Source organism: Aspergillus terreus, genomic scaffold (assembly GCF_000149615.1).
Source record: "Aspergillus terreus NIH2624 scaffold_9 genomic scaffold, whole genome shotgun sequence".
Classification (NCBI taxonomy): Eukaryota; Fungi; Ascomycota; class Eurotiomycetes; order Eurotiales; family Aspergillaceae; genus Aspergillus; species Aspergillus terreus.
The window spans coordinates 1,278,611-1,292,977 of record NT_165932.1 but is presented as its reverse complement, the minus strand read 5'-3'; the positions used below and the strand labels follow the sequence as shown (position 1 = coordinate 1,292,977).

General features: G+C 53.0%; 2 protein-coding genes across 2 annotated transcripts; both read right to left on the bottom strand.

Annotated features, from left to right (window-relative positions):
- Positions 1 to 370: 370 nt before the first annotated feature.
- iml1 (GTPase-activating protein IML1) lies at positions 371 to 5,863 on the bottom strand (the record flags this gene model as incomplete). Its single annotated transcript, XM_001215907.1, has 1 exon — positions 371 to 5,863. One exon carries the CDS (start codon positions 5,861 to 5,863, stop codon positions 371 to 373), a length of 5,493 nt encoding a protein of 1,830 aa, XP_001215907.1.
- Positions 5,864 to 8,997: 3,134 nt separating this feature from the next.
- ATEG_06728 (putative C6 transcription factor) lies at positions 8,998 to 11,546 on the bottom strand (the record flags this gene model as incomplete). The annotated part of the gene is made up of 3 exons (XM_001215906.1): positions 8,998 to 10,848; positions 10,973 to 11,084; positions 11,146 to 11,546. The coding sequence occupies 3 exons, from the start codon at positions 11,544 to 11,546 to the stop codon at positions 8,998 to 9,000; spliced, it is 2,364 nt and encodes a 787-aa protein (XP_001215906.1).
- Between the last annotated feature and the right edge of the window lie 2,821 nt (positions 11,547 to 14,367).

Sequence of the window (14,367 nt, the reverse complement as noted above, 5' to 3'; positions counted from 1 at the left end):
TGACGCCCTTGAATTCCCCATTCGCCAAGGGCCAGACTCCGTGTTGACAATTCCCACTGACATGGCTTCCCCTCAATTGTCTGATAAGACAAGATGCAGCGGGGGCGGGGCGATTCGTGGGGGTCGGCAGTAGGAAAAGACGAAGTCGTGGTATGATTGACGCGGTGGATTCTCCACGAATAAAAGGGTGCAGGCAGACATTCAGCCGGAATGGCTAAATGCAAGCAGTAAGTAGTAGTCTCTTGGCGATGGAATATAGAGGGTGATGCCATCACGTTCATGGTGCATCGTACAGAAACAACATTCCAAAATAATCAGTCCAATTACAGAATAAACGTCATTAGTTTACAATATCTCCTGGCTGCCTGCTTCAGCCCAAGCGAAGTGGCCGCAAACCGCTGCTTAGAGGGCTCGCTCTTGGCCCAGCTCGAGGGCTACCTCTCGGAAGAGCACTATCATCCCGCACCTGCGACCTCAAATCGACCGAAGGGACGGTCGTGGAACCTTGCGGCCCACGAGATGGAAGAATCGGGGGAGGCGAGATATGATGGCTGACCACACTCGCAGGCAATTCGAGCGACGGGATGGACGAGTCCATCAGCGTTGCTGGTGCCGGCCCAACCTTAGTAGACGCCGGACGCGCAAGCGACTCATCATAGAATTGCTCCAGCTTCTCTGCGTCACTGCAGAACTCTACGATTCCACTCAGGATATGCTCCGGTGCACGGTACAAGTTGGCCGAGTCGAGAGGCGGGTGTCCCTGGGGGCTAAGAGGGCTGGCCATATCATGCACAGGGCGAGCCACGGGAGACAGGCGGGGCGACATGCGATCTCCTGGATCGTAGGTAGCCGCCCGTGCGCGGTATTGGTCGGGTCGGTCCATCCGCTCATGCCTGGGAATATCGCGACTAGCAGCGCTCCGTGTACTGACAAGCCGATTGGCAAGAAGGAGAATGTCACCCTCATCGGTAATCTGAGCCAGCAGGCTTCCTGAGCGGTGGATGTATTGCGAATACCGGTAGTCCGGGATTCCCCAGGAGTAGGACACCTCCACATCTGCAGGGAATGCAGATCTAGCCTCAAAATCCAGGACGAAGTCGAACTTGCGCAAGAGCGCTTTTTGGAAGTAGTGCTGGTCCGGCGCCCCTTGTTGCGCAAAGGACACGGGGTTGAAAAATGTGGGAGCGGGAGCTTTGGGAGGAGGCACCTTCAATTGGACCCGATACGGCTTCCGGAAGGGTTGGGTCTGGTCGATAGCACACGCCTCGGCAATGGGGACTTGGACAAGTTTCAGGCCAAACTTTTCGGCCGTCGAAGCCCATGATAGCACAGTGTCTTCGATCAGCTTCGCAGTTGTATTCATCCAGCTGAGCTCAAGATGGAAGCAATTATCAGGATTGTGCAACCGATCATAGTGCAGGTCGACTACTTCAGGTCGGTTCGACCGTTTCCGGGGATCCACGTCATACTTCATGCTCTTCGACAGCATGATGGTGGCTTTGTTCTTGGACTTTGAAGGCGTAGTGGGTGTCTGGACAGGCGTGTCGTCGACGCTATCGGAGCGAGCATGTCCTACCACCGGGGACTCTTTGCTATGATCTCCCGCCGGAGTGGATGGCGTGGACTTTTCGGTCCGAATCTGAGGGAACCAGCTGTTTCTGGACTCCGGGCGTGCCACGCGGTACTCGCTCGAGATCTGATAGAAGTAGTTTCCGTCCCTGAAGTTGTGTCGTTTCTCTACGTGCTGGAACAGACCGTGCTTCATCAATTGGTCGCCAAACTCGACGGCTTCCTCCCGGGTGTCAATGTCACGGAAGTTTTGAAGGAGCCAGGTTGTCAATTCGAAGCCGATGAAACAGTTGTAGTGTAGTCGCCAGTGCCATCTTCTGTCCATCATGCGCACGCCGTTATCGCCTTGGATGATCTGCGCTAGGGAAGACAAGCTGATACTGGAGCGCTCGAGCAATTCTGATTCCGGTAGCAACTGAGCGGGAGAGCTATCCAGTCCCGGATCAGTCAGGAGAATCCGATCAAGCTCCGCAGCGACAACCTCGGACGGGTTTCGCGTTTGGTACATGATATTGAGGGGATTCTGCTCTCTCTTCTTGTTGGAAGTGTCGAATCTCTTTTCCTCTGGAGGCACGTACTTGTGCCGTTGCCATATATGGGTCAGATGATCAATGCCGAGCAGATGGATCTCTTCCTCATTATCTTCATTGAAGGACTGAATATTGCGTCGTAAGTGCATTGGGATCAATACATAACGCACGCGCCAGAACTGCAACTGCTGGGCCGGATTGTAAAGATAGTCGCGATGACCGGCGACATAGTTATCGGCATAGTTCCAGTTGTATTCCTCGGTCGTTGAGTCAAGTTTTATTTCCTTGATCTCGTATACAGGGTTCAAGATGGTCCGCATTGCTGCAGTATATACGGTACATCCATTCGTCCTCTCTGGTGACAGAACAGACGAGCTCCGATGTGTGAAGCGAGTGACTTCGATTTCGGCGCCTTCAACACAGATAAGCCGATGTATGGACTTTCCTTTGGAGAGGAACACAGTGGCACCATCCCGTTCAAGACCTTTAGTGTCGAAGACGTTCGGCGACTGGAGGGAGTACTGGCCGGATACTTCTACCACATTCTTGCCAACGACGATCTGGAAACCATGTGAAAGGCGGAGAGATATCATTTCTCGGAGCAGAACCCCCCGCGTCTTTGGCGCTTCAACCCCTTCAGTGTCGTCATTTGGAAAGACCCGGTACGGTGTCTGGAGGTACTCCGTCGCCAGCTCGGTTGCGGTTGGAAATTCCTCGGTTGTCAAAGGCAGAATGGCAGGCGACTTCAGACTCTTCCATTTGACCACAGCAACATGAGGAGGTCTCGGATAAGCGTGCTGCCAGCGTCCAAACCACGTGGTATCCCGAAGGACCTCTCTTGGGGTGTTGCACGGATTGATCGAGCGAACCCAAGGAGCTAATGCCTTGCTTTGCGGACTCTTGATCTGCCCATCACGAGAACCTGGGTCCATCGTTACCTCAAACTTTGGCCCTCTCTTTCTCAGCTGGGCCGCCGACCGAGTGTCCTCTGTTAATGGGATCTCAGTGGCTGTCGTTGAGAACGACGCCGCAAGGGAACGATTCGGTTGCTCTGGCTCTTCCGGCAATTTCGGCGCCGGCCTGATGGAAATTGGCCTGGAAGGCGTGATCGCAGAGCTCTGCACTGGTTTCTGAGGGGTGCCGGGGGGTTTTGACACTTCAATGACTGTTCTCGTCGACGCACTATCCGACACACTCAATGAATCCACGCTTTTTGAGTCTGGGAACGTGTCTGTAGACGACTTTCCTGTAGCATGCTCCACGTTGACTTCCGTGCTTGCCACCGCCCGAGGAGGAGTGGAGCTCAGACCACGTAGGGCAAAGCTGATAGTCCGTGATATACGCGGTACCTTCGTGGTTGATTTAGTTTTGAGCGCTGGCTTCTTGGGAGAAGCGCTCTTGGCAGAGCTAGGACTTTTTGGCGTCGGGAAGGATGGCTCGACCTTCCTCACTGCAGGGCGAGGACCAGACGTCTCGTGTTGCCTCAGATGGGAGATAGATCGTGCAGAGATGCGGTCATGCGCCCCAGAAACCTGGACATTGGGCTCGCTAGGTCGTTTTTGCTTCGGGGACCTGCGGCGCTGACGCTGCTTGGGAAACGGCTGAAACACTTTCTCGTCATACTTGTCCATCCACGACAATACCGAGTTTGGCGTCTTCTTTGACTTTGCGAGAATCACATCTTTTGGGTTCTCCATGTTCTGAAGAAATGGCTCGGGGCGGAGGCTATCACTCAGCTGGTGTCTGAAGTTGGAGCTGCGCCTCGAGGAAGGCTTTCCAGGAGCAGCCAGACTAGCCGGGCTGAGACTAAGTCCAGGGCTCGGCCCTCTTGAGAGACTCTGTCCCTCTAAAAGGTAAGGAATCGAGATGTTGGACTGCTCGCTTTCCATCACCCCCATCATCTGGATCTCGTACATCCGTACCCGTGGGACGAAGATCTTGGACCGCTTAGTGACCGTGAATGGGATCGGCGCATTCGGGTCGTTCTTCAAAATCCGTCGAGCCTCTCTATATGTGTCAGGATTCCAATAGGATATATCAAGCCAATGCGGAATTCCATAATTCCATTCTTGTGGGCGCGTGGACCAGGAATCTCTGAGGCCTATTCCCGGGAAGGAATCTTGGATAGCGGACTTTGGGGAAAGATGTGGAGTCCGGTTGGCCAGGCTCGCAAAGGAATGCCGCATCTCTGGCGAATAGCCACCGTGTTGGATATCGCCAAACGACGAAGTAGAAGGTCTCCTTGGCGGTTCACGGTATTTGAACAACGGCACAGAGTGGAGAGGCATGGGGCTCAAACAGACTAGGTCGATGGCGATTCCACGATTAGTGAGAGCCTCCGTGGTGGAAGCCAGAGACTCGTATGACACTTCAAAGACTCCACTACCTGGTGTGATGACGATGATCGAGGTGCCCGTATGGACCATGTCACGGTCGATATGGTCGTATGCCAGGTGTGAAGAAGCCAGGTGGATCGCTTCGAGGATATTTCCGCGTAGGGCGGTACTTGGACGTCCTGCAATAACCGCCGGCCGGGCGTTCGGCGCGGACGCCGAGCCATTGGCCTTAGCCACGGGGGCGTCATCGACTTTCAGGGTCGAGACGTCTCTGAGGAATGTTCTGAAATCCTTCTTCAGCTCGTCCAAGATAGTGGTCCAGTGGCCACTGGCCATGTCATTGACGACGACGCGATAGAAGTCCCTCGTCGGGGCATGATTCGAGTTGAAGATGTTCTTTAAACTCTCTGGACTAAGCGTCGACGACATCCCAATTGTGGACGCATCATACTCGACCCGCGTGAACAACACAATCGTGACCAGATGCCTCGCATCAGAGTTCGCCCACCGTTTGAAGAGCTCCGGCAGGAAGCCGTTAATCACTCTGCTAAAGAGGATATCACCGGTGCCCTCCGAGTCGAAATCCCACATCTCCCTCGACATCTGAATAAACAGCACATATTTTGCTGATTCACTGCGGAAGACGGGGATGGTCTGCGGGGAGAAGTAACCCGAGAGGACCTTTTCCCCTCGGATGAAAATGTTCTTCACAGTCGCCTTGATGCTGCCCATAAACACAATCTTCTGGCCCTTGTAGACGATCTTGTCGGCCAATTCAGACATGACGAGTCTCCACATGTCAGAGCGGACGACGTACTGATCGCGAAAGGCGATGTCTACATGGGACGCGGAGCATTGCGCCCGGTCCACGATGGATACGTAGACGGTATCGCGGTTCTTGAAGCCGAAGATATTAGCGATGCTGGTAGTCACCGAGAGCTCCAGCTTGGGATGGCGCGTTTTGATGTCCTGCGGCAAGGGCTTGACGACAAAGAGACACCGGCTTTGCAACGGCGTCTTGAACTTGGACAGGGCGTCCAAATGGAGGGTCGAGCTTGACTTCGCATGACTGTCACGCAACGACTTGGAGCCCAGGTCCGCCTTGAGAGAATGGGCGCCATCGGCCGTATGCCGGGCGTGGAGAATCTCGACGACATCCCCGGCGCTCACTCCGGTATCGCTGAACGCGGTCTGGTTGAACAGGATTTCCTCCCGGGAGAACGTCTCATCGTGGACCCAGAGCGTGCATTGTCGCCTCTCCAGACCGGGAAACGACAGCCGGATGGCTCTCTCATCCGGGGTGGATGGATGGTCACTGGGGGCGTCATGGTGGGAAGCTTCCAGCGAGCGGGAAGTGGAGAGGGAGTCCAAGCTGGCTGCGCTGACCTGCCGGAGGTGCGAGCGCTTCATAGGCCCCCGCAGCGACATTCTCTACAGTCACGAATGCATCTTATGGTCGCAGAGGTTGGATGTAATTCCTCCGATGGACAATGGGAATAGTCGAGTTGCGAGATGCGAGATATCAAGGACTCTTTGCTATATCGAAGCGGGTGGAGTTGGGACGGCCCGTCCGGATGCAGAAGGCGGTCGGCATCCACACACGTGATCCAGAGATATCAAGACGCTGCCTGAGGCAGCCTACATATTGACCTACCATCTGACCGCCTGGGTGCACTACACCAAAGCTTTGGTGTCATTTCTTTATTATTTAGATGGATTTTTTGTAAGGCCAAGAAACGATGGATCGGCATCAACTACTAACTGCCGAACAGGTAGGGCATAGACTCAAGCGGGGCCATTCGAGCCCATCCGAGAGCAAAACAAACAAAAGAAAGCCCTCAAGAATGGGGGAGCAGATCTGGGCCCCGTTATGGAAAGATAAGCAGACGCCGATCTTGCAAGCAAAACAAAACCGATGACGCCAGAGTACATGAACGGTTCACCGAATGGAAGACGGAATTGAGGCCGAGGTGGAAGTGCTCCGACTCTGTGCCACCATGACCATGGCCAGGGAGGAACAGAAGCCAACATGACAGATCAGTGAGGGGGGCAGTTGCCTTTTTTTTCCCAGGTGGGTGACATCCCTCAGAGTGATGGAGTGATGACAAACGCATTTCCCGGTAATTTCGTAATAATGAGGTGACGTCTTTGGAGCAAGCTTGGAAAGGCTCGGGTATCTTGACAGATCTACAGCTGCGGTCCATGAACCGTGGCACGACTTGGGGGTTCAGACTCCAGAGTTTGGTCTGTACCTGCTTACAATAAATAGAATCACCGCCGGTTTATACTACTCGGCTGTGGGCTGGTGATCGACGTGGAATGTACGGAGTGAGATGGTGGTCCAAACTCTTCTTTCGTGTTTAATGTCACTATTGAACTCTTGTGTGCGCGTGGGGCTGTCAGGTCAGGTCACATACCCTCGGGATTTGGGCTGCTCGAGGGTTGTTGGCTAGATCCCTGTTTCTTTTGTGCTAAGGTCGCACTACCGGTGTCCGCTCCCAGTCTGACGTCGTCTCTGCTAATGTCCGGAGTGCCCAGTGTGCTCTCGGTAAATACTACTCGGTTGGGTATCGAGTATCTCTACCTTGTGAAGAGGCCGTGTACAATTCCGCAGGCCGCCCCTGGAGTCAGGGATCCGTCAGAGCATGATTCAGTCTCACACGATTCAGGGATGAGTCGTGCTGCCTGTAACGATTTGGCACAGGGATCTGGTCTTCAACCCGAGCACTTTCTCGGACATACCACACCTTGGAGTGGAATGCATTGGGGAAATACTGGCCATGGTGGAGACGACGACGCCATGATCAAGTATCTCGAGAAGATGTGCCGGAGAACATACCGGAACGGGCGAGAGAGCCTTCACAATCCGATCCCACGGCCCCCCCAACAATTACATACATACCTAGTCGTACGCGCCCAACGGATGTTTTCCAAATATGAGAAGACCCCGCTTCTCCTTTTCCCGTTCCCTTTGCTCGGGTCGTAATCTCTAACTGATCCGGTAGCAGAGCTTCGTCGGCCTTTCAGGCTAGATAAGGAGATTGGGTCCAAACTAGCCTTGTTGTCTCCTTCATGCAAACAATAATTGGCCTTGGTGTCACCCACAAGTCAGGCAAACAGGGATTGATAAGATGCCCAACACCAGAGATACCACAGTACTTTTGGTCGAGAATCTGTCTCAGCACAGACTGTCAGCCTACTCGGCATTTGTCGATGCCGAGTGACTCCCGACATATTACCGTCTACCGTCAGTAATAGATTTCGCCCTTCGAATAGACACGGCGATGATAGGCAAGTCGGATCCTCTGGTCGGAGGCTGTATGGCGGAAAGTACGAGCAGAGAGGATTGTGTGGAACCCACGACCCGGCGTTGTCTGTACTACTCCGTAGACTCCGTACGTACAAGTAGTAGATCAAACCACGACGCATTTCATTGGTGTGCCACATGGTAATGTTTCAACTTGACGATCTGGACCATCAACACTGGGTGATTGGAATCAAGGCAACAAATGGCCCCCGCAAGTGTCCCGCAAGGGCTAAACGAGGGCTAAACGAGGGCAGAGGCATGGTAGACAGAGACAGGCGGCGCGCGGCCTGTCTCCTCGCAGTCAGCAGAAACTACTAGACTCTCACCCTAGAATGAACTTTCCGCTGCCACGGAGCTGACTGCCAGCGAATGAACGCCGCGTGTCCGGTGGATAGCGACCCACCAAGAGGGACGGAAGGAACCGACAGGATACACCCAACTCCAGTCACGAGCGCCAAGTCAAGTATGAGGGATGCGCCTCGTCTCTACACGGCAGTGCGCGGAACCTTTGATGAATGTTGGTAGACTAGTGGAAATTAGGTCCAACGGGTCCCAGCCATGTTCAATGCAATAGAGACCGCTCTATCCCTATATCAGTAAGAGCAATGCATGCGCTGGACCCCCACTCAAATAATAATAACCCGCGGGGGGCCTCGTAAACCTACCTATCATACTGGATCTAGGCTCAAACAAGGGAGATGCGACTTCGGAGCTCTCAGGACCCATCGAATTTCCTCTGGGTCCAGGAAGGTACAGCCTAGCGATGTAGGTAATTGTTCTAGATCATCCAAAATTACTGGGAGGCCGTGATTCGGTGAATAATGAATTTGGGCGACGAGATATAAGACTGAATGAGAAGGGTGGAGCCAGTCTAACGCAGGAGCCTCTTCAACCAACCGTAACATGCTCACATGGGAGATAAAGATCCTATGAAAAGATCATAGGCATGTCACTGGGCGAAAAAAACATGCACATCTGCGCCTGACCAGCAGAACCGGTAATGTACTACTCGGTTGTAAGACCCGGCGGAGGGATCAGATGCCGACTCCTGTCACCCACGACGTCCAAGGAAGTGAGGGTCTCGGGGAGCTCGCATCTTGGTTCAGGATCCGAAGGGCAGTAAAGGCAACTCCATGGAGTTTCTGGTTGAAATCTGAGCAACGTGATAGTGCGTAGAGACCTCCCAAGGGTCGGCCGGACATTGTCCAGGCAAGATGTTCTGGTGAAACCGTGACGAACGGTTTGCAGCACATCGTTAGTTTTTAAAGGTACCCGGGGTTTCGGGATCCAGCTCCATGGTGTTCTGGGCGAGGAGGGCCCTGCACACTTCCAGGGCCCGTTGGAAGGCGGCATCGCTTGTTGATAATCCTGCGAGCCAATGGCCTATCTTGGATAGTTTTTCAAGCAGCTTTCTCTGCTTAACAGACCCATTCTTTGCGAGGAATAGGAGCTCGGTCAAAAGCACCGCGGCAGCTTGCATGAGGTAGTGCAGGACAAACCACCAAGGTGAAACGTGGTACATCCATGAACTGTCGGGCGATGCCGGCAATAGGTCCAGCACCTGGGCAGCCAGGTCAACGCACATGGCAGCCATGATATCACAGAAGCTCCCTGGTGTGTCAGCTCCGGAGCCCTGTCGGGCGAGGCGACTCAGGCATGGCTGAGTGATGAGAATCTTAGCGCTATAAAATAGGAATGCTAGATTGACTCGCTGTCTTTCGAAGGACCGAGGGCCTTGTGTGAAGTGAAAAGCAGCAGGGAGTCTTGTGAGCCAAGCGTCAGCCTTTCCATTTAACATGGCGATTTCTGCCTCCATCTCATGCCACAACTTTTGCGCAGCGCCTGGGGCGTATAGCTTGTCAATAGACTCCCTCATAATCAACCCCAAGTCAACACAATGGAGGAAGTAGAGGGAGATATTTGGTATTAGAGACTTGACAGCGCTGGATGCAACCTGCTCGCCATGTTTTCCGTGGGTAGTGCCAGAGCTTGTCTCGGTAGGGGTGGAGGTCTCTGTTGTTGGGGTCCCTGGCCCCCTCGCAGTCAAGTTGTCCATCAATATGTTTCGAGCTTCGTTATCGGAAATCAACTGAACGACGTTCTCATCGAGGAACTCTTCTTCTTTGAAGGGCACTGGAAGAGGGGTGGTGCAGAATGTATCATCAACGTTGGGCGGGCGTCCTGTTATGACCGAGAGAGAAATATCTAGCAGGTAGATTGACCACCAAACACGATAGCGAGTCTCCTTTGAGGTATGCACAATGGTGCTGCTCTCGTTTCGAAGATTCAACCCCATGGCGACGGCCGATCGTATGCAGATACTGCATATTCTCCAAGAACTGTGGGTAATAACAATTAGGCCTGGTTTCGACAAATACAAGCAAGCAACGTACCGGTTGACCTGTGCAACAGATGCCAGGTAGAAAGACGTTAGGGCTTCCACCTGAACTTGTTGTAAATTGGGGTGGTCTAACAAGGCGACATCACTCATGCTGAGCTTCCATGCTCGTGAAAAATAGACACTGTCATCCTCCGCAGGGTCCTCTGTAGGGGCCTCCATATGTCGCGAATATCGACTGGCAATGGCGAAGACTAAGTTGAGAATGGCGAGCCATCTCCTTCCAGGTCGGACGAACGGTGTGGAGGAGAACGATTTGTATTGTCGCAAAAAGATCACTTTGCCGATAATTGGGAAGGACGGATGCACGAATTGGAAGTAGTTGTCCACGAGCTTATCAGCAACGGCCTGGGGAGGTCGCTGACATGGGTCCACGCTGTCGATAACAGGAATATCCGAGTCATCCAGGAAGAAATTCACCGAGGAGACTGAGGGCCGTTCCGGAGTGCCTCTTGGGATGGCCGAGTTAGTCTGCCTGAGCATACGTTTCAGTCGGTAGAGCCATGCTATCTCGGAATGCTCTCCCACAAAGCCCACTGCCTGGATCCGTTCGTCACGGTTGAAATCCTCGTCAGTATAATCCAGTGCCACGAGCGATGGATCCACGCTCGAGCTAGAGACAAAGGTGGGTTCGAGCGTTCCAGCTCTAGGTGTTGAGGAAGATATCGAAGGTTTTCGATCAGAGTCCTGGTTATTCTCTAGCTTTTGCTGTAGGAAATAATTAGAAGGGAGTCCCTGAAAACAAAAGAAAAGCGGGGGTTGTTTCTCGAAGAACGGCCCAAAAGAGCCCGATTCAAAACGGATAGGGGATGATGACACCCAAGTTCCTTACTTCATTCATAACCTGCTCAACATAAAGTGCAGATTGAGGATCCAGTTTGGGGAGAATTTCTCGCAACAGGGACTGGTAGACCTGGACCTGGTTGGTGAGATCGCTAAGTTGCCTAGTCTCTCCCGTTAGAACTCCAAGATTTTGATGCCGTCGTCAGTTATCGCATCACGCACTTGGCTACTTTCTCTCGTTTCCTGTCTCCGTATGAGCAGGCGATGCCGGCCTCCTGGCATCGCTGACAAGTTGGACGATGGCCGCTACATTTGGCTTTTTGCTCGCGACAGTTTTCACAGGCACGACTGACACGGCCGCTGCTCGTCCAGTTGTTTGGCTGGGCCGACCTGGGAATCGGCACTTTGGAATTCATGGACCGTTCATTGATGTTGACCCCAGAAGTCCCCGAAGGGCTTTCAGGAAAGCCAGCGATCGTCTCGTAATTGAGTTGTGGCCCGAAAAATGGCTGCGAGTACTGGGAGCCAGCCCAGTCGCCAAGAGAAGCGTCATGTTCTCGCGGGTCAGACTGACCTGGGTAAGACGAGTATGGGTAAGGAGGAGGGTGGTTGGGGTCACTCATTATTATTGTCAAGGATGAGAGAACTCGTCCGACCTGCGTCCCTCTTGTTGCTTTCGGTAGTGCGCACAGCCAGAAAAGCGAGAGACTTCCTGGATTGGAAGCGAGTGCTGAGCACAAAAGCAGCCACAAACGCCAACCAACGCAAGGTCTGGCAAGCGCTGTAACATAACAAAAAGATGGTGGAAAGCAGACCCAAAAAGGCGTGGGGACTCTGGGCTGTGGTAGGCTGGAAGCGATAACCGCGTTGTTACTGGCGGGTGGGCGGACATCGGCTGTTGTATCCGACCTAGTAACACCAAGTACAGTCACCCTGCCCGTTCTTCACGCTGATATGCGGGTTTCTAGAGCCGACCGCCAAACGCTGGTGGCAATTCACAGCAAACAGAATGAGAGAGGAAATAAAATAGAGAAGGGGAAAAAAAAATTCGTGGAAAAATGAGTCGAGAATCGGTGCACGCAAAAATTGCAGTGTAGAAATTCTTTCTTGGCCAAAAAAAAGGAGGTAAAAAAAAAGGGTAGAGGAAAATCAGCAGCCAAAAAACAGTATTCCGAAACAGTGACCAGACCCGTAATGTTGGCGTAGCGGACAAAGTGAACGATCATCTGGCCCCCTGGGGGCGTCGCCTTTTATGATTCTTTCTGTCCGCACATTTGCTGTTCATTCTGAGCTTCCTTCAGAGAAGGTATCATCCATCATCTCCGGGTAGTCGATGGGTTTTCGCTTTTCTTCGGTATTCTCACTCATACGACACCTCGGCGCATGACCTCGAACCCAGAGGCTAGAAGGTTCAGAGCCATGCTCAGAAGCATATCAGGGGCGAAAGAAAAAAAAATTCATCTCGAATTTCGAAACAACGAACGGCTTTGATTGAAAGGCTCTGAGATGCTGATCTTACAGAACAGTCCCAGAATTCGCCGACGTCACTTCGAATTAGGCCGGACCAGATTGCAACGTCTATCATGAGTCAACTTGTTCCCCTAGGAGGAGAGGTCGAAAAATGTTTGGGAGGATATTTCATCCAAACGACCCAGGTGTCATTCAGAATGTGAACTTGACTGGTTGACATCGGGTTCGCCGGCTATCTTGTTGAGCTTCCCGTCGTCAGGGGATAGCGAGCGACGAATGAGGTACCTAGGTGCCACACAACACACTGGAGTCTTGCAAGTGCGGTCGATCCGAGAACTCAGCGGAACATGCACGCTTTGTGGTGGAAAGAAGACAGTGCCAACCTCGAGATATGTGGTTCAGCCAATTGATCACGGCATCTCATCGCCCTTGTGGCAGCGGGCTGGTCGGAATCCATCTCATGACCCGACGGGCACAATATGTCTGCAATATTGGGCTGCTTCATGTTGAATGACAAGCAGAATATACCAGGGAGGTCTGGTTTTTGCTGTATCAAGACGGGTAGTCCAGCTCTGAAAATTGGCTGGCCGTCTGAACCCAAAATTTTCAACGGCCGAGCTCTCACAATCGACTTGAGGCCACTTTCATGCTCAAATTCTGGGGCTATGTTTCCTCCTATTCGGCGTCTTACCCGAAATGTTTTAGAGCGTGTGCGGTTGTCTTGGGGATCGGAAGGACAACGGAAGAGTGAAGCCCAACATCTCCGCATAACACAGAGGTCGCATGTGAGCTGGCAACGACGACATATGGACCCGGAGAGGTTCAACCACTCGCCATTCTTTATCTCACAACCGCAGAGCTGTTGAGAAGAGTCCAGAGCTGACGATCCGACACGGTACGACTCTCACATCAGGATCGCAGTATCTCGCCGTTTCGCGCTGATATCCGTCTCCAATACATAATACAGCAAATCGTTATGTTTCGGATGAAGTATGGTCAACGAGACTGAAGTCTCGTTCGAAATCGTGACCGGCTCAGGGACGCTTGGTTGGACGTTTGTTGTCACTCATAGTAGGTTCCGAGAAATTCTTGCGTTTTTCTGGATGGCAAACAACTATATCAGTCACTGAAGAAGGCCGTCTTATCTGAAACACCACGTACCTGTTGACGCTGATAGAGTTTTCCCCATGGTTGGGCACAACACCTCCTGGAGCCACACTTGTGGGCGATCTACAGGCGAGTTGCACTGCCAATCCACCTCTGAAATGGAGATGCTGTCTCTCATGCGTGCACCAATTTTCGTAGCAGCGTATTGTCTCTCTCACTGGCGATGTTAGCCCGTCCTATCGTGGCCAACAAGCCGTGTCGTGCAGCCGGACGAGGTTGTAGTGTTGGAAAACGAAGCATCTAGTCGGGGGTCAGGCCAAAAAGAAGGCAAAATGAGGGGACCGTCTCTGCGAAGGACAACGAGAATGAGTCTCCAGTGGTGAGAACAGGCAGGTTTTGAGACGCAAGAGGGGAGCCAGGAACGGTCGCGGTGGATTGTTGATTATGGAGGGTACATAGGATCCCCATCGACCTCCCTCATTGGCAGGGAGAATGGTTCCGACCCTCATCCTTCCCCGATTTCCACTCTGCGGAGCCAGGGGATTGATTTTCCCTGGTCCGTCCGTGTCTTAGGGTTCTTCCTTTCTTCTTTGCAGGTGCACGTGGTGCAAGCTGGCCTGGAAGGTGTCGCACTCGCACTCGTGTTGTCTGCGTGATATTGGAGCAAGAGGAGCTTGAGGGCGATGTCTCCCAAGACGATCGGCCATTACGTACCCCAACATGGCCTTCGTCGTTTCGACACCGCAGCCTGGACCCCTACGACAGATCGCCCGGGCCGTACTGGGCAGCATGCGCCCGGGCTCGTTAAGAAGTATTCCCCTCTGGTCACCGTCCCTGTCCAAGACCCGCGTCCAAACCCCGACGCCA